This window comes from Crotalus tigris, unplaced genomic scaffold, assembly GCF_016545835.1.
Source record: "Crotalus tigris isolate CLP2741 ecotype Arizona unplaced genomic scaffold, ASM1654583v1 scf7180000019100.1392032, whole genome shotgun sequence".
Classification (NCBI taxonomy): domain Eukaryota; kingdom Metazoa; phylum Chordata; class Lepidosauria; order Squamata; family Viperidae; genus Crotalus; species Crotalus tigris.
Window position 1 is genome coordinate 735054 of NW_024097375.1, and position 27621 is coordinate 762674.

The window sequence follows — 27621 nt, forward strand, 5'->3', positions numbered from 1 at the left end:
ACCTACAACCAGCCTATGAACCCCTCAGGATCCAAATCAACCGCGCGGCCAACCAGAGACAGCACCGACCCTCAACCAACCCATGCAAGCCCCCCCCACCAGCACTTCACCTCCCAATAACCCTCACTTGATGTAACCTCCCTATCACAAGATTCACACTTGACCCATCACAAGACCCTCACTTCACACACGCACACCTGGCCCATCACAAGAACTACTGACTACACAAAGCCCTTATAAACAGAAGAACACTGACATCCCCTAAACTCCACTAAAGATGTTACCTAGCTTGGTAATGAAACATTCGGAAACCAATCCACAAGCTTGGAGAAAGAGCCTTCACCCTCAAGCACCTGATTGCAATTAGGTGATTGCAAAGACACTGTGATGACTACAGTGTCATAAATCCTCTAGGTTAACACTGTTGAACAATGAACAATTATTGAATAAGTGAACGTTAAGTGGGGACTAGCTATACCACATAATTTTGTATGACAAATGAAATGCTAAATACTAAAAAACGCAGAACTATGTTGGGTGCAAATCCATAAAATGATAAAAAATATACTGCAGCTCAACATTTATCGTAAAGCTAGAATTATTCCCATTGAGTCTTATTGATATGGAATAAGAAAAAAAAATAGGAAATTGACATTTATATTATAACTATGGGGAGATGATTGTATTCAAAAAGTTGGAAAAGCAATTAAATACGATGAGTGATTGGATTATAAAATTAACTGAACCTGCAGCTTGCTCAAAGAAAAAAAAACCTGGCAGAAAACCTTTTTGAAAGATCGAAAGCTTATATGGACTTTTTGCTGAAAGGACTGAATTGATGATTCTAGGATTTAAGAATTCCAAAGGCACAAAGAAGATAACGAAATCATTAAGAGGATAATTACTCACTAAAGAGAAGGGTAGAAGGCAATAATTTTACATTTTTCTTCTTTTTTTATTCCTTTCTTTTTTCAATTTTTTTTTGTTTGTTTATTTTTACTACAATTTTCTGGCTACTGCTTAGGGATGCCATATTGTAAACCTGAGTCATACTGGATGCATTCACACTTTTGCAACTAAACATGACAGCTTCACATAACTTGAAAACAAAGGTGCTCTTCATAAGGAAAACACATTAACTACATGCCTACTGTATTTATGGCTAACGTTGACAGGAGGTTTTTATCTCCAAGCTGAATTTGTTTCTTTAAAATTATGATAAATGTAGAAATAATGTTATAACTTCAGGTTTACATTACAGATACAAGACATATCTTCAGTGTGCTGTCTTATCCTAGAAGCATGACTTAAAAGATTTCATCGATATTTAAGATCAATATCTAATTAGCTATAAAGCCAATTCTTACTTTTGTTTTTTTTTCCTCCCTTTCATTCATTTATAAGCAAGCTGCTTCTTAATTTTCAGAACATTATTTCCTTTCTTCACAATATATGATTGTTCGTGGGAGAAAATAAAAACACCCTAATTACCAGAACATATTGAACTTACTTGCCTTTCTCATATGTAGGGACATTCTCTTGAAGAAGTTTACCGAGTTGGAAGCCATTCAAATGCAAGTACCGTAGCTGTTCTCTAGCTGTCTTCCATTCTATCACAGGGGACAGAAGCTTCCCAACGCTGTTTCTTGAAATTGGCAAGCCAAGTCCTAATGCTAAGGTGACTGCTATATCAGTCTGTTGGATAAGTTCCGGATGTCTTCGGGGACCTAAAGGGAAGAAGAAAATATTAAGGCTTATCTATTCCTCATTCCCCAAAATATAATTTCTTGACCAGAAGAGATGCTGTCCCCTAAGCATTTTTCTCCTTTCTGTACTGCATCCAAAATAACAAGCTGTTTTTCCTCATTATTTTTTCATAGGAAGATTCAACAAGTGTTCATAAGGCCTCAAGGACTCTCAAACTCAAACTCTCCCCTGCTACCCTTAGACTACTTCACATAGTAAATAGTAAAGTTACTATTTCTAAGTAACTGAACTGATGACATAAGCAGGTGGCTATTGGGAAACCAGAAGGCATTCAGGATGCTTAGTTCTTTTAAAACATATATACTGTACATACATACATATGTATGTATGTCTTTCAGTTCTTTTGAGAAAGAACTGACTCACTTAGCTTTAATAATGTCACTGCATGGTATGCTATCCTTTGCACACCACTTTCTCCCTTTAGCTGTAAAAACAGGCAGGTCTGCTTTGCATTAAAATATTAATATACTGATTACTTCTGGAGTTATTAAAAGCCCATTGAGCAGATACATTAAGTCACTTGCAATTTCTCCAGATAAAAATACCTCAAGTCAAATTTTCACTGCACAACTTGTTTCTGGAATATAGTACTTCTGCTTATTTAGAACTACATAGAATATTGAATTTTAAAAAAATCCCACCACAGAAAAGGGACAAGGATTTTGAGATAAATGTGTCTTCAACATTTAGGATTGGTTTTTTTTTTAAACAAACAAATGAGAAAATGGATTTTCATGGAGTTATGGAAGATTCTATCATGTAAACCACCACCACCCCCTGCAATCTGAAATGTATAGCCAGACATTTCTTTATTCAACCTAACATGCTAGTAAGAGAGAAACTCGGTTCTTACCACCTGTCCTTAGAAAAGCAGAGCTGACGAAAAGCAGGGGGGTGCGAATTTCACTTTCTGAGGAACCACCATGATTTCCAGTTTCAGACATGCCATGGTCACCACAAACAACAAGTAAATTGGGCAAAGTTCTTTTCTCCAGTTCCTGAATATGAAGAAATCTTCAAAGTTTTAATGGAATCATTTAACATTTTATTATCAAATCTGTTTCTTCATCTTGCAGATTTGAGCCAAAAAGATTAGGATTCTCAAGAACGATTACCACACTCCCAACTAAACTGATAAAAGATACCACAGCAACCTCCCCCAATCCTTGTTAGGAATATATTATTAGGATTTCACACAGCACTATTTATTTAAATAAGAAATGGGATCCCACCTGGCTAGTACTTTCACAAACTTTAGCTTGGCTAAGCAGAATGCATCTCACATATACCAAGTGTCTACATACAATTATGCATTCAAAAATAGGCTTATGTAGATTCCTTGCATTATATGCATTAATATTACATCAGTAGAAAACTTAAGTGCCAATCAGGTCCCCAAAGTTTCCTACATTTCAATTTTTTTCCTGACTACAAATGAAATATTCAAATTGTTCCTAATTTTGTTCTGCTAAAATAAAGCCAATGTGCAATAATACAACAGAAATTTCAGAACTTAAAATAAAATATTGTTTCCATCTCCTGCACATCCTATAGCCAATGTATTCAAAAGAGCAATATCAACACATTTCATTTAGTCTACAATTCCAAGTGCCAGGGACTAAAAACTGGAAATGTGCCCCAATAAACACAATATGAGACTTGGTCTCAATTGATCATTTACTTGGTCAGGCCATAAGATAAAATGCATCTGTAGATTGAAGTTGGAAACTTCAGATCTTCTTCCTGTTTTCATGATCAAATGCATCTTCAAAACGTAAGGATCTCACCTTGGAAAGCAGAGACTTATGAATCTTTGAGATAATGTTATCCATTTCAGAAAGCTTTGGTCCTATCAAAGGACTGTTTGGTCCAGCCAGATGACCAATATGATCCAATCCTAAATAATGAAGAATGAGTATATCCCAGTCTTCTCTTTTCAGTACATTATTCAAATGTCTAGTAACATTGTTGTCAACCTTAGTGAGAAAGAAAAGCAGAGATATATTAAGTCATCACCTATTCCGCTCATACGGTATGCAGAATTAATTAACAGCTCTTCTAATTATAAATTTTCTGATGGAAGGGAGTATGTACAATGTAATGATTTCCTGCTTAGCTCAAAGCTCAAAGGTGGCAAAAGGTGATCAGATTGACCCCTGGGACACTGCCACCGTCATAAATATAAACCAGTGTCAAGCATCTGAATTTTGATCACATGACCATGGAGATGCTTCAGTGGTCGTAAGTGTGAAAAACAGTTTTAAGTCAGTTTTTTCAGTGCCATTGTAACTTTGAACAGTCACTAAACAAATGGTTGTAAGTTGAGAACTCTCTGTAAAGGCAGGAAATAAATAAACAAACAAACCACCTTGCTTCTTTTGGAGAACAACAACCACAGGCAATTCTGCTAAGTAAATTATAAAAGAGTTGGGGAAAGACTTGGGCCTGGTCAATTCTCAGTCAAAATAAGGAAGAACAATGATATATATTATATTGTCTATATAATGTTCTGGGAAATTGCCCATGTTGGGGGCTCTTTGACAAGTCTATTAATATCACATTTGGAACTAAGAGAGGCAACTTTTTAAAAAATTGTTTTAATTGAACTATAATTAACAAACCTTTTCAGGTAACTAAGCTAACATAAATCCAAGATGCATAGAGAAAAAATATATAGAACATTCAAACCAATCTACTAAAATGTAAACAAGCAGGACATGGACAAATATACTATATACATGGACAAATATACTATATATGCAAAATATTACCATATTAGTCTATCGTTATTGAGGTAAACCATAAAATCCATTCAAATTTGATAAAATAGTAGTTCCTGCCTCTATGTCTCATTATTTTGACTCTGTATTTTTTTTCTAATGTAGCAATTGAAGAGATATTTTTAATCTTATCACAACTATTAACTTATCTAGAGTTTCCCAATGTTGGGCAGTTATTATCTTAGTTGCTAATATTAGATAGAAACTAAGCTCCTTATTTTTTAAGCTTCAAGTTTGGTCCTGTAAATAAATAAATAAATGAGTAAGCCTAACCCGGGGAATATTCAATTCTTTTTTCAGTGACACTTACCTCCTTAAAATTTTTACAAAGTGAATAGCTTTATTGCATGACCACCACCAATAAAAAAATAACTTTTTTTTACTCCTTCTAAAATTTGGAAGAATAATTTGTGTGTGTGTGTGTGCGCGCGCGCGCTCCCCCCATCTAACTGAAACCAAGTGCCAGCAATATATAATCTTCCACTTCAGTTTTTACATTGAGGCTGAGGTGAATCTACTCACTTTGAACAATTTCTACCAATGTATCCCCTGTATAAATTTATCCAGAACAGATTCATAAGCTTTCTTTAAAGCATGGGATGAATGTTCTATTTCCATTTGCAGAAATATCCTATTAATTTTTTCTCTTTGGTTTGTTCTAAGTAGTTAAGCATTAAATTCTCAAATTTGGTAAGAGGCCATATCTCAACATACAGTATATGGCTCCATATTATTAACTATTAACACTATTAACCATAGTGTTCAGCACCCTATTGCTAATCTCAAATTTAGAGTTTATGATAGTGGGGAAATAGTGATTTATTATTGTGACAATTTTAAAAACCTGAGACTTTTTAAAAAGATATATATTTTATGTGACCTGTCTAACTTATGTAACTAGGTGAGATGAACATTTTGTAAAATAAAGAAATAATGGTTCTAGAAATAACCAATGTATGACATTTTATAAAAATACATACATCTGACCAGCAGATAATATATGAGCCGAGGTGGCGCAGCAGTTAGAGTGCAGTACTGCAGGCCACTTTAGCTGACTGTGTTCAGCAGGTCAGCGGTTCAAATTTCACCGGCTCAAGATTGACTCAGCCTTCCATCCTTCCGGGGTAGGTAAAATGAGGACCCAGATTGTTGGGGGCAATGTAAATATATACATTGCTTACTAGTGTACACCGCTTAGAGAGTGCTTGCACTTAAAGCGGTATATAAGTCTCATAAATAAATAAATAAATATATAATAAAATGTTTGCATCAATGGTGATATGCACAGAAGTATACATATATATTCTTATAGCCACTCCCAGACAGTGACTTACCTCAGTGTAGTCTGAGACAAAAAAAGATGTTGTCCCATCATATTCAACAAAATGCTTTGGAAACAGCCTAATCCATGTATCATCACCATAGAATATTATTCTTTTCCCAGCAACTTTGGCCTGCCATATTAAGTTGTCTTCCATCAAGGCTGGAGAGTTAAGATTCATGATTATATCAATGAAACCTGGGATGCTACCAGTCATAAGTGCCTGCAAAGGAATCCACCAAAAGGAAAGGAGAGATGGATCAAGCATTAGATGTGGTTTCAATAGAACTAAAACCTGACATTGGACAAGGACCCACTTCTGCATGTGCATACATATACATTGCAGACAGTCAACACCTTTAAGCAAATGGCTACCCTTAATTCAGTACAGATGGCAGGACTACAAGTACTGAATTCAGGACTATGGTACTGAATGTAATGCCCTTAGTATGGGTAACTTGAGTACTCCAAGAAGCTGGTGATTTTTTTTCTTCACTGTTTCACTCACCTCAAATATCATACCAGAATGTACCATCACAATCTGAGAAAAAAAACTCACATCGGCATTGCTACCCCCTGCCACGCTCGTGAGTTCATCAAAGCCTGGCACTCTACAAGCAATTCCATCAACAGACACATTGATCTACAACCAGCCTACAAATTCCTCAGAATCCAAACCAACTGCACAGCCAATCAAAGATAGCACCGACTCTCAACCAATCCACGCAAGCCCCACCAGCAGTTCACCTCCCAATGACCCTGATCTGATATAACCTCTCCATCACAAGACCCATCCCAAGCCTCTCACTGATGACTCATACCTGACCCATCACAAGACCCACACGCACACCTGAAGCCCTTATAAACAGAATACTGACACTGAGATCCCTAAACTCTGCTGAAGATGTTACCTAGCCTGGTAATGAAACATTCAGAAACTCGGAGAACAAACCTTCATCCTAAAAAAAAACTCATGTTGTCAAAAAAAAACATATTTGTGCAATAAGCATTAAACATACTGCCTTATGATATGTACGGTGTAGAGATTTAGCAGAAGACAACTTATCACTCGTCAAGAAGTATTTATTTCGAAGATACCAGAACTTACTTTAATTCGAGGCATAGTGACAGTAGGCGCCTTGGCTTCTGCTATAAAAGCATGCGTTGTGCCCTTTTCCACCAGCTCTGTTGTATATGGCATGAATTTTAAACCTTTTGAACCAAAAACAAAGTCATCTCTCAAGGCATCAATCAACACTATGACCACTTTGTTAAAAATAGGTGAAATCTTGGTCCAGTTTGATGTCAAGTCTAAAAAGAGAAAAAAAACCAAATGAGATAGTAATCTAAGCCAATACTTAAGTCTTCACGCATACTAGCTTCAATGTTTCATATTTTCTACAAATTCTTTAAAGGCAGGAATCAACAAGCCATAACTGATGGTCACAATTTTAATTCTGACAGATGTAATTTGTCTCTTGCTTCCAATAATTTTTTATTATTGTTAATTATGTCAATATTGGTTTCTGAACAGCTAAAATCACATGAGAAAAATGAGAGAGAAAAATGTGGCAAGTGGGGAAAAGAATAAGGAAGCTAGTGAACAGTGAACAAATATTGTAGAAACTCAGTATGTGATCCATAAATAACATCTGCAGTTTTCTTCCTTATTTGTTGGCAGGAAGCTGCTGTTTCAGTCTCTCCGGACCTTCTAGAACAAGGGTCCCAACCTTCGGTCCGTGGACCAGTACCGGGCCACGGCATGTCAGCAGCTGGGCCGCACAAACAAGCAAAGCCCCATCCGCGGGATGCAGGCAGCACACAAAACCACGCACACTCTGGTCCGCAGAAAAACCTCTCTCCATGGAACCAGTCCATGGTGCCCAAAAGGTTGGGGACCTCTGTTCTAGAAGTTGCATGAGAGGGCTCTGCTGTCATGGGAACTCTGGAGCCTCTGAAAATTGTGCAAGAATGCTCATGCGATTTTTTTCAGAGGCTGCACAAGAGCCAGACTTTCTTCTAACTTCCAGAGGGTCCAGAGGCTGACGTGTCATCAAGAATGTTATGTCACATTACCAGTAACGCCTATGTCATAGATTTGCCATCATTGCACTAGATACATGATCAGATGACTGTCTAGCCTCTTCTTCCTGAGGCTACTAGGAACTAATATTTAACAATTTATAGAGACCATGAAAAGAAAAATGAGTTTCACAGGTTGCAAGAATGTATAAATCAACACAATGAAATATTTTTAAACAAAATATTAAAATTAGGAGACATATGGAAAGGATGAATACAGCACCAATAAGAGCCAAAGCACTATAGAACAACAGGCCTATGAACACCATCCAAAACTGTCTGCAAATAAACTTCCATCTGTTGCAGAATTTGTACAAGTACATTCCAGTTAGTGAAATGGCACTGTTTTTTTAATTTATATATTTGATAATAAAGGTGATGGAAAGAGAAAAATAAAAAATGACAAATTAATCCAAACACACCTGACATTTGAGGAAAATAAGCCAAAGTTACATATTTGTGTATGGCAAAAGTATGTGAACCTCTAGGATTATCAGTTCATTTGAAAGAGAAATTAGAGTCAAGTATTTCAGAGGTGAGTGTATTATTTATAGAATAGAATTTTCGGTATTTACTATCGAAGTCTGATCTTCACAACCCAGGTATGTGGAAATGTGTCATGCTCTAACAAGGAGATTTCTGAGGACCTTCAAAAAACAGGTGCTGATGTTCACCATGCTAGAAAAGGCTACAAAACTATTTCCAAAGAGTTTAGACTCTACCTAACTCTACTGTCAGGCAATTCAACCCTATTGTTACTCTATTCAGGAGTGGTTAAGCAACCAAAATCACACCAAGAGCGAGGGGTGTAATACTCCGGGAGTCTTAAAGAATTTCCATGATAATGTCTAAGACTAAAATCCTCTCTTGCATTGATGAATGCCAGTGTTCATGACACCACCATCAGGAACATTGAACAACATAATGTGCATGGCAGGGGTGTAAGGAGAAAGACATTTCTCTCTCAAAAAAGAGCATTGCTGCCCATCTACAGTTTGTGAAAGACCACATAGATAAGCCAGAATTTTATTGGAAGAATGTTATGTAGTTGGATGAGATTATAATAGAACTTCTCAGCTTGAATGAACAGTGTTCACAAAAGGTAAAACATTACATTCCAGCATAAGAATTATTCCCTCAGGAAAATGTGACAGCGGCAACACCTGTTGTGATTCCTCACCAGCCAGTGAATCCGGCAGCTGAGTCTGAGGAATCAGATGAGGAGGAAGGGCCTGGAGTGACATTAGAGTCAGAGGAAGGCTCTGAGGAGCTCCAAGACTTAGAGTCGGATGAGGAACCTGGCCCCTCTACTCGTGCTCAGGCTGAGAGACAGCTGTACTGGGAGCCTCAGTTGGACAGTGATGAAGAACAGTTGGGACAAATCCAGGATGCACGAAAACACAGGCAAGAAAAGCGAGTAGGATAGAGGAATGCAATGGGCGGCTCCAAAGGCAAAGGAGAAGGCACTGGAAGCCACACCTTGGCTGAATTATAAAAGGGAAGGCGTGGGAGGTGCTAGTTGCCAAAGGCAACCGTTCATGTTGAGGATCAAGTTTCTTTGGACTGTGTTTGTTTGCCTTGGACATTGACTCAGGTCTGTGAGAATAAAAGGGGTTGGTTTTTTCTTGCGGTTCCTGCCTGTTTCTTGGAAGAGGAGTTTCTCCTTGTGAGCATAACAAGGACTTACGTAGGCTGGGACAGAACAATATCCTTGGTTTGGGCTTGCTCTGTCCTTCTGGACAAAGACTGTGCCATCATTGAATGTAACTATGAATTCTGAATTGTACCACTAAATTCTACAAGAAAATGTCAGGGTATCTATCAAGCTCAAAAGAAAATAGGTCATGCAGCTCGACGGCAAATCAAAACTGCATAACAAAATGATTAAAGCAAAAGGAAGTTAACATTTTGAAATGGCAAGTCAAAGTCCTAATCTGAACCCTATGGGAATTTTGTGAAAGGACCTAAAGTGAGCAGTTTATGTGAGGAAACCCAACAACATCCCTCAGTTGAATATCTAGTTTTAGGACTTGTGCAGTACAGGTCATGTTTTAGGTCATGTATATGCAGAAATGTTGAAAATTTAAAGAGTTAAAAGAATTTATGGTGTGTTAGTGGAATTGGATTCAGAAGCAGAGTTAGTTAAAGATTGTATGGTTAAATGGGCTCAAAATTTTGATGAACCAATTTCATTAGATATATGGGAGACTATTTGGGTGAGGAATGTTAAATTTACACAAGCCCAAAATTTACGGGAAAATTTCTATAAAATGTTTTATAGATGGCACCTTGATCCACAAAAAATGTCTCGTATGTACTCAAACTTGCAGCCTAAATGTTGGAGATGTGGTTGCTTGGATGCTACTTATTATCATATCTGGTGGTCATGTAAAAGCATAAAAGCTTTTTGGATTAAGATATGGTGGAATATACAAAGAATTTTCAAAAGAAGGATAAAATTTACTCCACAATTGTTTTTGTTGGGTATTGTTTCTGATTGTGACAACAAAGAAATTTTAATGTTAAACTTAATTACAGCGGCAAGGTTGTTAATAGGACAGTATTGGAAGAAGGAATTTTTGCCTACTTTGCAGGAATGGTTTTTTAAAGTTTCTTACTTATCTGAAATGGCAAAAAATTCGGCTTTTTTGAAAGATCAATCGCAAGAGAAGTATCTCTTGTTGTGGAAAAGATGGATAAATTTTATACAATATAGGTATGATATTAGAAAATATTATTTAGCTTTTGAATAATTTATATTTAAAGTTTAAGATATTATTTAGAAGTGTAGAATAGTTTAGTTTTTTTCTCTTTTTTTCCTTTTATTATTTTTTTATTTTCTTTCTTTTCTTCTTTTTCTCTTTCTGTTTTTTTATATATAATGGAGTTAATGTATTTAACAATTTGTTCATTGAATATAATCATATTTGTTTGTGGTTTATTTGAGTTTATAAGTTTTTTCTACTAAGTTTTAGTTAACTCTGTATCTAGCTCTGGGAAGAATGGGGGAAGGTTTTGGGGAGGGTTGGGAGGGATTGGGAAAGGGTTTTTTATTGTAAAATTGTAAAAATTATAATAAAAAAGAAAAAAGAAAATTTAAAGAGTTCAGAAGCTTTTAAGCACTGCTGTATTTGAATTTTGTCATTTAGTAGTGAGGACTACTAGGATTTACCTAAATGGCAAGAAAAACTATATTCCAGAACAATCCAGAGGGTTTTTTCCCCTCTAGTTAATATGCAGTTTTTGAGTAAAAAGGAACAAAAGCCAGAATTATCTGTCCAAGATTCTATTATTTAATGACATGAGAAATTAAAATATTACCAATTCAGTAATTAATTCAGTGAAGGCTAAACACTTTGATTAATTGTTTTCTTACTTATTTTACTCTGAATCCCAAAGTCTCTTGAGGCAGAATTAGTATATCTTTGAGTGTAGCACTGGGAACATGCTGAAATCATATTATTATTAGAGGTTTATTCCCAGAGGTATTTTAAACATTTACATTCTTCGACAGCTGCTGAAGCTTCGTCATCTTCATAGAACTGTTGTTGATATGCAGTAGCTCTGGAAAGATGTGAGCTCCCACCTGATCCAGCCCCAGAGGACACACAACATAAGGCAGCACTGCCTTTTACTCAGCTTAAAAGCAAGCAAGATGTGATTGTCAGAAATAGCCAATGCTTCCAACTGCTTATTTCCACATCCTCTTGTAAGATATAGTAATAAGGAGGGGGGGCTCTATCTAAAAGATGACAGGTGAGTGAGTAAATGCTATCACCTCACTTTAGTTCTTGCCTTTCCCCACTTAATCTGAGAGGCATGCAAAGCCAGGGGAAAATATACAAGTAAGAGATAACTATTGCTTTGTAAAAGATGCAGAGTATTCTGGGTAGCATAGTGATGATCCAGGCTTTTAGAGAGAATACAATGCAAGACAGGAAAGCTGAGAGTTATTTCTTCCTCTAGATTAGAACATGTCAAATTTTGGGGAACAGTTTTAACTTCCCCAAAAACCTGGTCTGACTTACCACTTCTTCTATTAAGTAGATTGCAATTTACAATTGAAGGAATCCTTACCAAATCTACATCTGATACAAAACTTAGGGAGGGTAGCTAATACTTGGGTCAGGGGGAAATTAATTAGGCTACAACAGTAGGCAAAAACGTGTAGAATGAAATTTAACAGGAAGAAACATAAAGTCATGCATCTAGGTAAGAAAAATGAAGGAAATGTGTACAGAATGAAGAAAATCCGACTCAAAAGCAGCATGTGTGAGAAGAACTTCAATGTACTTGTATGAAGTCAACATGTCCCAACAGAGACATGCAGAGAAGGCCAATGACATCTTGAATGGCATCAAGAGGAGCATGGGTATCCAGATCACAGGAATTATCCCACCCTACTCTGCCTCATTTGGAGTACTACATTCAGTTCTGCACAGTCCCGTTTTTAAAAAAAGACACTGATAAACTAGAGGAAGTTCAGAGAAGGCCTACCAAGATAGTGAAAAGACTGGTGATCAAGGAACAGTTAAATGAAATAGGTTTAGTTTGAACATTCAGAAAGAACAAGGAAGCTGTCTTTAAATCTGAACAGAAATCACAATGTAGAGATTCAGACTTATTACCACTTGCTACAGAGGGCAAGTCTAGAACTAAAGGAATGAAACTTCAAGAATGTAGATTCAGATTAGACATTAGAAGACATTTTTAGAAGTAAGAGCTGTCAATCAGTGAAAGAGGTTAATGCAGAGTGATTTCTTCCCCTTCATAGAGGTTTTCAAAGATAGACTGGATAGGTTTCTAGCGGGGATAGCGCAGTGATTTGTGCAAAATACAGTGAGTTGGACTCGATGACTTCATAAGATCCTTCCAACTCCGTAATTCTACTGTATGCGACCAACATGAAAAATTATTTTTTAAAAAATCAATTTATTTCTGGACCAATTGGTTTATAATTTGGCACCTACTGCCCATTTTCTCCATTGTTTTAAGACTGGATTCTTGATCCATTAGCAATTTTTGTTAGGAAATATTGAGATATCAATTTTGTATTGGGTAATTCTGAATATAATTTATTTTTATCTCTGATATTTTGACATTAGATCATTGACTCAAGACACCTAGTGTGTTTCAATGATTGAAGGTGGATTAGAACCTGAATGTCCCCCAACACAAGATCTTTACCACTACACAACATTAAGTCTTCATTCTAAAACTTTTCTTAAAAGGTTTAAAACAAATATACAGTAATTGAACATAATGGTATATAGTACAATATGCCACTTGGTAATATAGGAGTGAGCAACAAATTAACAGACTCAGCAACCGATTATTTTCCTAAAGTGTAAAGATAAAAAATGAATCAATGAATAAAGAATTTGAGGTGATCCAGTATAATTTAAAAAATGGTATGGTTATTTTCCTTGCGTATCAGGACAAAATATTTCAAACAACCACAACAATTAATGACATTCCTAATGAATTCCTAATGATTTCCCAATAGGTATCTGTTTGGTCATTTCTTTTTGATGAAATTAATCTGAGTTAAAGTTGATAAACTGCTTTCTGTGATATATTAATAATAATAATAATATATATGTGACGCTTTAGTGTATCTGGATGCTACTGTTATTTTTTTTACTCTGTAAATAAGGTTGAATTGACTGGTGTTGCATAAACGCACTTTGAATAAATAAAGTTCTAAACAAAGCCTTAGTACAGGTACTGAAGAGTATATATTCAGACTATTTCAAACAAAACTCCCTTTTATTAAAATGATAATTATAGAAACTTCCAAGCTAGTGAATACAATTATAAAATCAAAATCTTTCAATTAAGCTTTCCCGACTAGTAAGTTAAATTAACTACATCCTGCAGCAGATAACACTGATTAGTTTTAGACTGGCTTCTGAGAGGCCTATATGGCTGCAGCTGCATTCAGCAGCCTAATGGATAACTTTGCTGGAAACCAAGACAGGAAGTTTGAATTAGCAACACTTTATCTCTTTGCAGATTTTTCAATACCTACACGGGTAGTCCTCGAGATACAACAGTTCATTTAGTGACCATTCAAAGTTACAACGGCACTGAAAAAGTGACTTATTGACCATTTTTCACACTTATGACCATTGCAGCATCCCCAGGATCATGTTAGCAACGAATTCAAATTAATGTCTGTTGCAGTGTCCCACGGTCGTGTGGTCACCTTTTGTAACAAGCAATGTCAATGGGGAAGCTAGATTCACTTCACAACCATGCTACTAACTTAACTGCAACTGTGGCAAGAAAGGTCGCAAAATGGGACAAAATTCACTTAACAACTGTCTTGCTTAGCAGCCAAAATTTTGGGCTTAATTGTAGTTTTAAGTTGAAGTCTACCTGTATATAATCTCAGACAGAAATTACCAGGATATTAAACTGGATTCTATCAGTAAACTAATAACATATAAATGTATTCCTCAGGGACATTTTTTTGTAATAATGTCTATCTACAGTCAGTAATGGTTTACAGCAGGGGTCCCCAATCTCCGGTCCGTGGACTGGCACCGGGCTGCAGCAGGCTAGAAACTGGGCCCTGCAAACAAGCTAAGCCGCAACCACAGGATGAAGACAGCACACAAAATCACACCCCCTCCAGTCCACAGAAAAACCTCTCTCCATGGAATAGGTCTCTAGTGCCCAAAAGTTTGGGGGCCACTGGTTTACAGGGAGGAGAGTTTACAACAAAATACGGTCAAGACAGGCATGCCTCCAGATAGTCCTCTTGTGGAAAACGCAAGGACTCTTATGAATTCCAGAGGGTTTAGCAGAGAGATTTATTGCGCAGGTTCAGAAGCAATAGAGACAACAATTCTGAACCCCGAGGGCGGGTTCAGGCTTCAGTTTTATACTTTCTCTTTCTCAGGAACAAAGGACTACACATTATGATACACATTGTATTTCATTAGGTCCGTTTCTCACGGGTATACAATGGAGAGTTTTGCTACATACATTGTATCCAAGTGCAATGCACATTAGATTAGTCACATAGTCCTAACACAGCATTATTTTAGTAATTATGCAGACACATTATTATTTTAGTGATTGTTCATTATTATTCCACCTTATTCCCCCCTTTGGAAGTTTTCCTGCTTAAACTTCCATCATTCTACCTCCAATTCAGGATCTTTAGAGGGCAACATTTTATATTCCCATAAAGCTAACATTGTTTTATGTTTTGCAGTTAATTGGGCTGTACTTTCTGAGATTCTTTGAATCATTGTCATAACACAGGGGAGTAAGCAGGGAATCAAAATACATTCTATAATTAACAAGACTGCTATAACTATGATGGTCTGTAGGCCTGGTAACTTTGGCCATCATCCTGAAAATATGTCTTCCAAATTAAATCCTTTCCAGGTTTGCACCAGAATGTGAGCTAGTTTGACCATTTTGTCTGTTATGTCCTTCAACACTTTTCCACTTTCATCTATTTTGTTCCAGGAACCAACTGCCATTCTTGACTGTGAGAGTCACCAAATTACAGTTATCCATTCCACAGGACTCTGCTTTTGTATTATTCTTTTCAAAGGAGATGTGCTCCATCTCCTTTGGGTCTTGGGTATGCCACTTAATACATGACCACCACTTACATCTGACCGTGGAGACTGCACACCCATCTGGTGGGCACAAGTACTTATGGTTTGGGATATAGCTGTGGATATGACTGATCCCTCCACAACCATCTATTGCAGCCCAATAATTAGCTGCCTTGCAAACACCAAAAATGACGCTAAAATTGGAGTGTGGGTTGGATTTCCATTGAGAGATCCCTAATAGTGCCTGGTCCCTAGAGCTCCCTCTTGTTCTATGTGTTCGGATTTGTAAGGCCCAACTATCAGGATCAGACTTCAGGTTATAACACTGATCTTGGACCCCTTTTCTACAAACTTTGTATGTAGTTCTATTGTATGTACAGGAGCTAGGGGAGCTATCTTGGCACCCTTATGGTTTCATTGTATGATAAACCAAAGTCTTAGTTATCTGGCTTCCTTGTTTTGTAATTTTGATGCAGTTTTGACAATCCTGATTTCCCTGTGTTTTTGTTCTTTCTTTGTGTGTACTACTCAATAGTTTTTTATTAGAAGGTTTCTGCGGTATGACCTCTCGTGTAGCCATTACACTGATTTGTGTAGAAATGTGTGTGTATATTCCCCATATTAAATAATTAACAGATATTATGAGCTGTAGAATCCTCATATTTTCCACCGTGCATAGAGAGACAGCTTCTGGAGTGTTTCAGCAAGGTTTGTTGTTCACACCGTGTGTTGTGAACCTGTTGCCGCTAGGGTTCGACAGGGTATATTTCTTGTAAATTTCAACACTAAAGGTTTGTCAGTTTTATCCACCTTGTAAGTTACTAGATCGGCAGGTGCAGCTGCTTTCAATCTACTCCAGTGGATCCAGGACTTTCCCTCCAAGGTTTTCACTGCCAAAGGAGAACACATGAGAGCAGTATATGGTCCTTTCCATTGCAAAGGAAATTGTTGCTTTTAACTTATTAAGCAAATCTCTTCCCATTAATGGGACCAGACAGTCTGGGACATATAAAAATTGATGTTTAATGATTCCTTGTCCCACTTGGCATGTTAGGGGTTTCAGGAGTGGTCGAAATTGAGTTTCTCCGGATACTCCCTGCATTTGGATGGTCTGGTTTGATGGCTTGCCAATAGATTTATTTAGGACCGATCTGGTGGCTCCCGTGTCAACTAACATTGGGACGATCTGTCCTCCCACCCATATTTTAACAATGGGCTCCGGGGGTGGGACCATAGAACCCTGACCTCTTCAGTCTCCCCATTCCATGTCGGCTAAGCCGATCATGTTTTCTTCTCTTTCTTCCGTCTGACTGGGATAGGTTGAATGCCCTCTTCCCCTGAAGCTTCTCTTGCAACTTCTCTGGAAAGTCCCTCTAAATCCTCTTCCTCGTCCTCTTCCATGCTGGCGAGACTGTCCCCTAGGTTGGCCATTCCTCTGGGGGCACTCCCTTTGCCAGTGTCCTTTCTGTCTACAGATGGCACATTGGTTGGGTCCAATACGCATCCCCCCCAAGGCCACTGCTAACATTTCTTTTCTCTTTCTGATCTGACTTACGTTCTTCTTCCTTTTCACGGTTACGGAACACCTTCTGAGCTATTTCCATAATCTCTACTACATTTTTCCCTAATGCCCCTTCTGTGCGTTGTAACTTTTTCTTTATGTCTGGGGCACTTTGGGTGATAAATCTTTCAATTAGGAGTTGGCGATTTTGTGCCACCTCCATATCAAGACCTGTGTTTACTTTATAAGCTTCTATCAGTCGGCTGAGAAAAGCGGTTGGTGACTCATTTTTATCTTGCCAAATACTAGTTACTGCAGCATAATTAACTGGACGAATTGCAACTTCTCTCAGGGCTTCTAAACACAAAAACCGATAATTCTGCAAAAAAGTTTAGGTTGTGCATCGTTAGCATTCCAGTCTGGTCTTTCTTTTACTGCTTCGGTATTTCTGCTTGCCTGATAATTTGCTCCCCCTTTGGGGTGTCGGCGGGCAAGTACTTTTAGTTTCCCTAACCTATATTTTTCTCTCCCCTCCATATCCAATAAAGGAGAAATAAGTTGTTGCATATCATCCCACATGGGGTTATGTGTCTGAATAATGGTGGAGAATAGGTCTATTATTTCTTGAGGTTTTTCTGAAAATGGTCCATATTGCCGACGCCAATTAAGTAGATCAGTGGTTGTAAAGGAAACATACTGGAGCATCGGAATATTGGTGTTGTTTGGTCCAGGGACCAAAACTTCTCTTAGAGGGGCTATCATTTCTTCTGTTTTGACTCCCGTTTTACTTCTAGTTCGACTAGAAACTGATGTTTTGCTGTCATCGCTATCCAAGTCCTGGTCTTTCTTCTGAACGGTTTTATCTTTTTTTATCTTTCTTTTCACACCGGCTTCTGGTTGAAGATGGACTTCATTTCTTTCAACCGGAGGGGGTGGAATTTGCTGATGTATCCCCCGTTCTTCTCTTCTAGGATCATAGGGCGGGGGACTGGCAAATTCCTCCCTTTCTTCCTGGCTCAAAATCTTAGCTTTTGTCTGAGGTTTGGCTTTTTGGTTTGCCAAATATATTTTAGCACATTCTATCTGACACTTTGCTAACCATCGAGGCTTTTCTTCAATATTGATCTGCCATTGGTCTATATAGGGATATTGGTCCCAATGACCACTTCCAGTCACAATTTGATGAACCTGTGCCACGAGTTCGGGATTCGCCGATCCCTTTTTGGGCCACCCTACGCCAAAGGTGGTCCATTCAGATTCACAGAATCTTTTTAAATAGGCTGGATTTGGTTGTGGGTCCCCATAATCTCTAGAAAACCCCTTTTTGAAATTTCCTAACATGCACTGAAGTAGCGTCTGACCAACACCCTTCTTAGTCTGGTTCCCTCCATTTCTCCCTCACACACTACCACCGACCTGGAGTGCCTGACATTCCAACGGCCACTCTTCAGGAAATGAGATGGTTTAACCACCCACACAGTCCTACCTATTGAAGACTTAAGGACGCCACCTTGTCTTCTAGGGGGTGATCAATCCCCTCTTCCGATCCAAACGGGATCAGGTATCCCCTTTTACAATACTTGCCTGCAGGCATTCCAGACCCTTCCACGGATTAAAGACCCGTCTACTACTCTCGATGGATTCTTGACTGGAGTGCTTCGCGGGTGGGTAAATTCCCCTCCCTTCCCGTCGAAGTCTCCCCGTAGACCAGTGGTTCCCAACCTTTCTAATGCCGCAACCCCATAATACAGTTCCCCATGTTGTGGTGACCCCCAACCACTTATACATCACCGGGAGCCAGGGGCGTGGCCAAAGGGGGAAAAAATGGCGGACAGCCTTGTTTGGCGACCCCCGTGAAATGGTCGTTCGACCCCAAATGGGGTCCCGACCCACAGGTTGAGAACCACTGCTGTAGACAAAGGCCACGGAGCCAGCTTGGAGGAGTCGTCGTTAGGAGAGGGGCTACCCACCAGGGCAGTCCGTCTGGAAGGTCAACGGCCTCTTCCTAAAAGTCCCAGCGGAGTCGCCATAAATCTTGTGGAAAACGCAAGGACTCTTATGAATTCCAGAGGGTTTAGCAGAGAGATTTATTGCGCAGGTTCAGAAGCAATAGCAACAAGCAATTCTGAACCCTGAGGGCGGGTTCAGGCTTCAGTTTTATACTTTCTCTTTCTCAGGAACAAAGAACTACACATTATGATACACATTGTATTACATTAGGTCCGTTTCTCACGGGTATACAATGGAGAGTTTTGCTACATACTTTGTATCCAAGTGCAATGCACATTAGGTTAGTCACATATTGCTAACAGAGCATTATTTTAGTAATTATGCAGACACATCATTATTTTAGTGATTGTTCAATATTATTCCACCTTAGTCCAATTTTAGTGATCTCATTTAATGATTGGTCGCAGGTAAGACAAGGATGGAAAAAGTAACTTTATGACTAATCCTCACATTTCTGATTTTTCAAGTTTGTAAAGGAAAGCTGAAATAAAATCATAAGCACAGTTGTGATGTCACTTAGCAATCGCTTTGCTGAATGACCAAATAGCTGGTTCCAAATGTAATCACTAAATAAGGACCAACTATACATTTCCAGAGAGGTAATAGATCTCCGCATTTTAAACTATGTCATACTTTCTCAAAAAGAAAGTATGTAGTTCAAGGTCACCTGAAACTATATCTGGACCAAATTCTCCAGGTCCCCAGACAGAGGAAATGGCCCTCAGCCCTGTTCATCATCACTTTGGAGAGACACTTTTTCTTTTCCCAAGGAAAGTAAATAATGATAATATCAACATTCGAGTACAGTATTGTAATATGTTCTAGAAAACCTGTTTTGGCATCTAGATCAGAATTTTCATTGGTACAGAACTCAACAGCTTAGCTAGTCTTAGAATTCACACAGTATACACATACTAAAAACATCACTTTGACTGCCATATAGTTTCTACTGAAATCAAAATGCTAGTTATTAATATTTCAAGGCCTCTGTGGGTTTTGTTCAAGTTACTTGCAAGAACCTCCATGAGGTTCACTTAATTTGTTACAGGCTCATCTTTGTGGCAATCCAGGTTCAAGCCATTGGGTTGAGGAGTGAGCCAACCATTTTAAAATGGCCCTTCTAATGCCTTTTCAAGCAAGACTTTCATTGATTTTTAGCGCCACAGGCTTTCATTTCCATTTTACTATTTTTACTCTAAAATATGGCCCTATCTGGATAGTTGGCAATATAGCTAACCAAATAGGCCACTCGCTGCTCCCTTACCTCCTCTCCCTAGTCTGAATAACTTTTGGGGCCCAATCTCCATCACTGGCGTAACTCACATTGGGATTATAAATCCTAGACTGACTGTTTCTTCTTTCTCCTAATCCTGCCCATCTTGTTGCCAAAAGAAAGAAGGCATTCTGCCAAAGAAAAGGGCAGACTACCCAACTTTTTCTTCTGGCAAAAGCCATCGTTTGTCCAACTGTTTACTTCACCTACCCAGTAAGCAGGTTCCTGATGACTCTTCCTCTCTGAGCAGCATAGCAATCAAGGTTCAGGATCCAACAAACACTGCTAAGCCCAAGCAACCTGCAAGAGTTGGCGAGGAGGGAGGGGTTGCTCCCTGCAAGTGCAAGTGCCTCAACTTCTGGAAAAGCTGGGCGCCTTTCTGAGTTGCTGGAGCTGGCCCGAATAGACCACCGCTCCTCCGCTAAACACCCACAGAGAGAAGTCAAACAGGTAAGCCAAAGCGACTGGAATATCTCACTCGCCCTCTGCCTTGCTTGGCAGGCTGCAGGGGCGGGGCGATATGCCATGGAGAGAAGCGAGAAATGCTTTTTTTTTTCCCATCCTAACTTTGAAAAGAGCCCTGCCTATCTCCTCGGGGCAACTCCGCACACACCTTTCCTGGCGAGATCCCAGGAAAACACACGAGCGAAGGAAATACGCTGTACCTGTCTGAGAAGGCTCTGGCGGCACCTGGCCGAAGGTCCCGCTCCGAAGCTGCGATCTGACTGCCACCGGGAAGAAGCCTCTCAGGAAAAGCCCCACGCCCAAGGCCTGCACTAGCAGGCAGAAAGAAGCGAAGACGCCGGAGCGCAACCGCATCCTTCAACTCCAGCGCAGGCAGGCAGGTGAATCCGGAAGGAAGGTAAGCAGGAGAGGGCTACACCTGCGCAGCAGCAGCAGCAGTAACAACCCCCTCCGGCGGGCCAAGCAGGCGGCAAATAAGGATGGAATTGAAAAGCCAGGCAATCATAATAGGCCCAAACGCCCAACGTGCACGCTGATTGGCTAGCGGTTGACCAATCCGCGGGAACTAGCCGCTTGAGAACTACGCCGAGGAAAGAAAGCTTTGGAAAAAAGGAAATATGAGCGGACTACATTTCCCAGAAAGCCTTTGCGGCATCGCCTTGGCGATCGATGGAAGCCAGTGAGTCTCGTAAAAACCCTCAATTTCCAGGTGTAGGTCTTATAGTTGGATATTTATAGGTAGCGTTACAATTACTTAGGTATTCCACATGCTCTTCCTTTGTGATTTGTTTCCAGCGGAAAAGAGGATGCTCGTGGGGAGTAGTGATTATGAAATGGAATAAGTAAAATGGACTAAGATCAAGGTTTAGAATTTAGCATAAAGACGTTTATGGAGTCGGAAAAATAAAGAATAATTGTGTATGTACTTACATCTGCAGATCAAAGTCAAGATTTCATCATTATAATTTTTGTGTAACTATTTCTTTTGGATTTGTAATTATTGTTAGTGCCTAAAGCAGTGTTTCTTAACTTTGGCAACTTTAAACACATGGACTTCAACTCTCAGAATTCTGCAGGCAACATGGCTGGCTGGGGAGTTCTAAGAGTTGAAGTTCACATGTTTGCCAAGGTTGAAAAACATTGATCTAAAAGTGAATTGCATGATATTCTTTCTGTTCCAATATTTGTAGGGAAATAGTTTTGTTTTTTATCTTTATTTTGGGGGCAAAATAATATGGCATGTTTACATGTGGGACAGAGTCTGGAGATTTATAGCTGTTTCTGGTATTGGTATTTTAACAATTTTGCATGCTAATGCTAAAGTATACTACTTTTACTGTTGAGTCTGTAGGCTTACACTATTTTCAGTAGTGTAAACTGAACAGAATTAATCTTATTTGCTATGCACACATTTATCTACAAATTAGAGCCACGTTATTTGTTATAAAGATTATCCTTCATATTTGTTAAAGTTGTAAAAAGTTTAAATTTGTGTAGCAAGTATTTCAATTTTTCCAGAGTTTTCCCTCATCCACTTTATCCTTGGGTTCTAGATTTCATCTAATTTGCTACTTGTGCATGACATACCAAAACATAAAATAGCAATACTTTTAGTCCTGGACAATGATCGTAGTGGAGCCATACAGTTATGGTTGCAAACAGTGACAACTATAAAGAGGGAGAGCCTTGCTTTATGAAATCCCCACCCTTTGCCGTCCCTGATGCCACCATTAAATGTATTTGCAGGTCATTAAAAAAAATATGAGTTACCTCCTAGATGGGAGAGATCCTGGAAGACTCACCACTCAGCTGAGTCCATAAAGAAACCAGACAGCAAAAAGCTGGGAAGAGCCCAGCTAGATTAGGGGAAAGTGCCGTGTTCCAAAACCAGAGACAAGCCTTAGTGTGCTTATGGTCTGGGCCTCTGCCTCGATCAGCTGGCCACCAGGAGACTGCAAACCTCTCCTGGCACTTACTAGCTTTGGGGAAGTCAGCCCTTTGTATGGAAAAGTGGCAGCTTCAGGACAAACTTCCCAAAACCTTTCCCTTGCTTAACCCCCTACCTCCCCTTGAAAGGGGGAGGGAGGGATAGACTTTTTAATCTTTCTGCCACCCCCCTCCCCTGGGAACTGAAACTAAACTCGCCATCTCTACCCTCCAATCTCAATCTCTTTTGAATTAGCAAATGTTTTAGCAAATTTAATTTGCTAAATTTACTGCATGTCTGGAGAAGGTGACACAATCTGTAAGTTTCTTACCTTGATGAGTCACCGTCAGGCTCAAAATAGAGGAAAGGAAGGAAGCAAGCAAAGAAAATCCTAAAGGCAGTTAGACAGGCAGCAAAAAGCTTGGAAACCTTTGGAAAGCTTTTCGCTGTCTGTCTGTCTGTCTGCTGTTAGGACCCAGCTTCTGCCATGGCTGTTTGGTGCAAGTTTGTGCTGCCACTTTTTTAAAAAAACCGAACTTTTGCTTCAGCTCTTCAAGGCAAACAAGCTGCAGAAAAATTTTCAGGAACAGCTATCTATCTTGTGAATATCAAATGACGTCACAGCCCACCCCAGCTTTACAAAAAGAGAAAGTGAATTCAGTAGAATTTGGATCTAGAAAAATGGAAAAGTTACTTTTTACGATGTGTGCAATAATATTTGGAGGGGTTTTCAATCAATCAAAATAGAGCTAGAAGGGACCTTGGAGGTCTTCTAGTCCAACCTCCTACTCAAGCAAGAGACCCTATACCATGGGTGTCAAACTCACTACATCATGTGACGTATCACGACGTATTGCGACTCTTTTTGCATTGCCGGCAATGGGGTGGGTGCGGCTTCGGTATGATGAAACCAACCCATGGGCCAGCAGTTTGATACCGCTACCCTATACCATTTCAGATAGGTGGCTGTTCAGTCTTTTCTTAAAAACCTCCAGTGATGAAGCACCCACAACATCTGAAGGCAAGCTGTTCCACTGGTTAATTGTTCTCACTCTTAGGAAGTTTCTCCTTAATTCCAGATTGCTTCTCTCCTTGATTAGTTTCCATCCATTGTATCTTGTCTTGCCTTCTGGTGATTTGAAAAATAAGTACCCCTCTTTGTGGAAGCCTCTCAAATACTGGAATACTTTTTTTTTTTTTTTTTTGCTCTTATACAGTATTTGGCTTGCTTGGTGATAGGGAATGGAAAGGGAATTCATAAGGGAATAACTATAAGGTTACCTGTTGAATTTTTGCAAATAGATATAGTATAATACCAAACCAGACTTTTTCTGGGTAGCTCTTGATGAAAACACTTTGCTGTTTGATGCTTTATAAGAGGTTTTATGGTGGGCTAAAGATAGATTTTTGACTACAAAGAATTGGCTGATCACTGAGATACAAAAAGAAAATGGTGTAATCTGATGTATGTTCTCAGTACTGTCTGAGGATGCCAAATAGTTTCTGGCATATGCATTATGAAGTTTCACTTCTGCTAGCTATAGCATCTATTCTTGCCTTTGTCTCCACTTTTTTTCATCTCGGGTAGCTTGCTTAGAGCTAATATGTCTGGGTTGCCTCTACATTTAAGACCACTAGAAGGCAGCAAAGAGCTAAACATTTTTCTTGTTACCATCTAGTTGGCCTCCAGATATGATATGATATGATATGATATGATACACCAACTTCCTAAAATGGTAGGGCTTACAGGGTAAAGTAAGCTGTATTATGCCTAACTATGATTCATTGAATAACATAAATAGATAGGATGAATGGGGAAACAGTGTGGAAATCTATCAGTTTCTATAAAAGTAGCACTTAATACATTTTGACGTGTAATGCTAATGAGAATAGTGCAAATATATCATAACTAGGTATCACGTATTGTAGAGGTCCGTAATCTTTTTTAGCATCCTGGATTTCCATAGGCTATAGGGACATGCCAAATTGCCATGACCATTGAGAAGGAAATCCAGGAAAGATCCTTAAAGAACATACAGTCACGGCCAACATTTGACTAAAGATGGAGACAAGACAAAAAACATCAGACAAATAAGATTTGAAAAATGTGGAAAAAAAGTACCACACATATGCCTATTTGCAAATTCTCAGTCCTGATGTATTCTGCTTCAGGGGACTGTGGTTAAGAAAAACAGCATATTAATGAACAATGAAATAATCACAGATGTTACAACTTATGAACCCCACATTAGCCTTTGTTAACCAGTGCAATTATAAATAAATGGAAAAGATTTCACATATAACAAGAATTTGACTGAAAAGAATCTCAAAAGAATGAAAGCCCATACCAAGTTAATTGAAACATCTATAAATAGAGCCCATTAACTCAATAAATGCAATTAAACATAGTTTGCATAATTAACAAAAAATTAAAAAGATGCATCCTGCATTCAACCTCCTATCGCTTCTGATTATACATGGTATGCAAGGACATAATTATGTGCCAAAAGAGAAAAAGCATATTACCAAGATAAACCATATATGTGTATGTGTATATGTATATGTATGTATGTATGTAATATATATATTAACAAGTCTACATATTGTTACCACTCAAAGAACACTCAGGGCATATGGCTACATTTAAATTGTTACTATAGTGAAAAAAGAAAACCCCATAAATAAACATATCCCCCCAAAATCAATTATATGTGGAGGAGGAAAACTGCAGGTGCAGAATACTTTAAACTCTCAACAACTGTGTGAGTGAAAAGGCATTCAGCGCTTAAGTGTTGTACTTAATGGTATATGTACTTGAAAATTCAACCACCAGATTTAAAATACCAAATATAAACATTATGTCGAAAACTCAAACACATTCTAATCACAAAAACATGAAATAAAGTAATTGGAGTGATGCTGTAAAGTGAGGAACTTCATTAAGACCTTGACAGGCCATTTATTTTAATCTTATTATCCCATCTAGCCTCTATATAAAGAAGAATCTTATCCTTATAAGCTGCCAAGGAAGGTTCTAAAATAGTCAGCTATAACCACTTAACGGGCTTCTCCATTCACGGGCATCCATTCCTAACCATCAATGGGACAAACTTGCAAAATGTATGTCATGACATTGCAATGCAAATTCTGTCTTTTCTACTCGCATAATATCACTTGCTCCCTCCTCCAAAAGAAGGACTGGGGGTGGGAGTGGGCATGACAGAATAGCAATGTTCCAATATTTGAGGGGCTGCCATAAAGAAGAAGGGGAGTCAACCTATTTTCCAAAGCACCAGAAGGCAAGACGAGATGCAATGGATGGAAACTATTTATTTATTTATTAACATTTTCCTTTATACAGTACATATTCAGCAGACTATGTCATTTTTATATACTATGGATCTGCATTCTATACAATATATACACTATGTACATTCAATCTAACCCACAATAACCTAATTTGCACAATAACCTTATGTATATTTCTGGTAAGTGAGACATTTGTTAAGTCTGTTTGTTACCTCATTTTACGACCTTTCTTGGCACAGTTGTTAAGTGAATCACTGCAGCTGTTAAGTTAGTGACCCAGTTGTTAAGTGAATCTGCCTTCCCCATTGACTTTGCTCATCAGGCCACAAAAAGGGATCACATGACCTTGGGACACGGCAACAGTCATAAATATGAACCAGTTGCCAAACATCTGAATTTGGATCACATGATCATGGGGATGCTGCAAAGGTCGTAACTGAAAATGGTCATAAGTCACATTTTCCATCGTAACTGAACAGTCACTAAATGAACTGTTGTAAGTCAAGGGCTATCTGTATATGATGAAGGAAAAACAACACTGAGGCAGGAGAAGATGGCGGAATGTGTCTGAGGGATTTCTCCCTTCTCATCCCTCCACTCCCCCCTCCCTCGGTAAATCCCTTGTGGAACCCAGTTTGAAGACCTCAAACCCAATGTAGAAGATCAGAGATGGAAAAGAGGATCTATCAGCTGATCTACAGGTAGACAACTGCTTTGAGTTTCAAAGAGTAAAGACAATAAACTTTCTGTTTGCAAGGAACATGACCTTGAAGAACCTTCATCCAAATACAGAAACGATGTGTTCCATGAGAACAGAAGGTCTTTTACAAGCCAATATGAGAAATATTCTTAGTGCAGCTGAAAGCCATCATCGATTTGAATGAGGCACCTAGTATATTCTGAATCAAATCCCAATATTTGAAAATAACTTTAATGAACCTAGTAGTTCTGTGATTACATGGTCAACTGAATATTACTTTACGATGTATCTCTGGACTTGATTAAATTCTTTAATACTGTTTCCCACTGCTGATTACCAGTTTTATCTCTTAACAGTCGAGGGATATCTTCTGCGTATTAAGTCCCTCAAAAGGTCAGGAAAAGATTTCACTGCATTTTGACAAGAAGTGGTTAGAGTTAAACCATTGGCTCCATGAAAGGAATTTGAGGACTGCTGTCACCTTAACATCATGTTGCTCAAAGTACTCTGTATTGTTTGGAACATTGCAGCAGTCTTCTAAGATAAAGAGAAGAAGTTTAACTTAGAAAAGTGTTTGATTATCTGGACCTGTTTGAAATAAACCTCCCCCACTTCATCTCACTCCTTGCCTTTCACTCTGTATCCATGCTGAATTATCATAGTGTTCTCTCCTAAAATAAGCACCTTCCCAAGCCTTGTGCCGGCTTAATATGAAACAGAAGAAACTTACAGATCAACCAAAAAAAACGTAATCAAAGAAATAACGAGTGGGTTGTGAGATAAACTATCATTCAGATAACATTTGGGGGCTTGTCAAGTTTATGTGTAGTGATTTTGGAGCTAGCAAGAGCCAAAGATGTCAAAATACTCTGCCAGGCAATATTTCATATCAAGGATGCTGTCACT

The 27621-nt window shown here is 38.6% G+C and overlaps 1 protein-coding gene across 3 annotated transcripts in view; it reads right to left on the reverse strand.

Moving 5' to 3' along the window:
* The window catches only part of PIGG (phosphatidylinositol glycan anchor biosynthesis class G), a 70945-nt gene extending 49661 nt beyond the window's left edge, over nucleotides 1-21284 (reverse strand). The window contains exons 1-6 of one of the 3 annotated variants that reach the window (XM_039359698.1): nucleotides 20980-21279; nucleotides 6977-7179; nucleotides 5882-6091; nucleotides 3555-3743; nucleotides 2621-2765; nucleotides 1515-1727 (exon numbers count right to left, since the gene is read on the reverse strand). In XM_039359698.1, coding sequence (XP_039215632.1) covers nucleotides 1515-1727; nucleotides 2621-2765; nucleotides 3555-3743; nucleotides 5882-6091; nucleotides 6977-7179; nucleotides 20980-21133 — 1114 coding nt within the window. In that variant the 5' untranslated portion in view covers nucleotides 21134-21279. Of the gene's footprint in view, nucleotides 1-1510; nucleotides 1728-2620; nucleotides 2766-3554; nucleotides 3744-5881; nucleotides 6092-6976; nucleotides 7180-20979 lie in introns of all 3 variants that reach the window. The other 2 variants (XM_039359697.1, XM_039359699.1) reach the window with 2 other exon arrangements.
* Between the last annotated feature and the right edge of the window lie 6337 nt (nucleotides 21285-27621).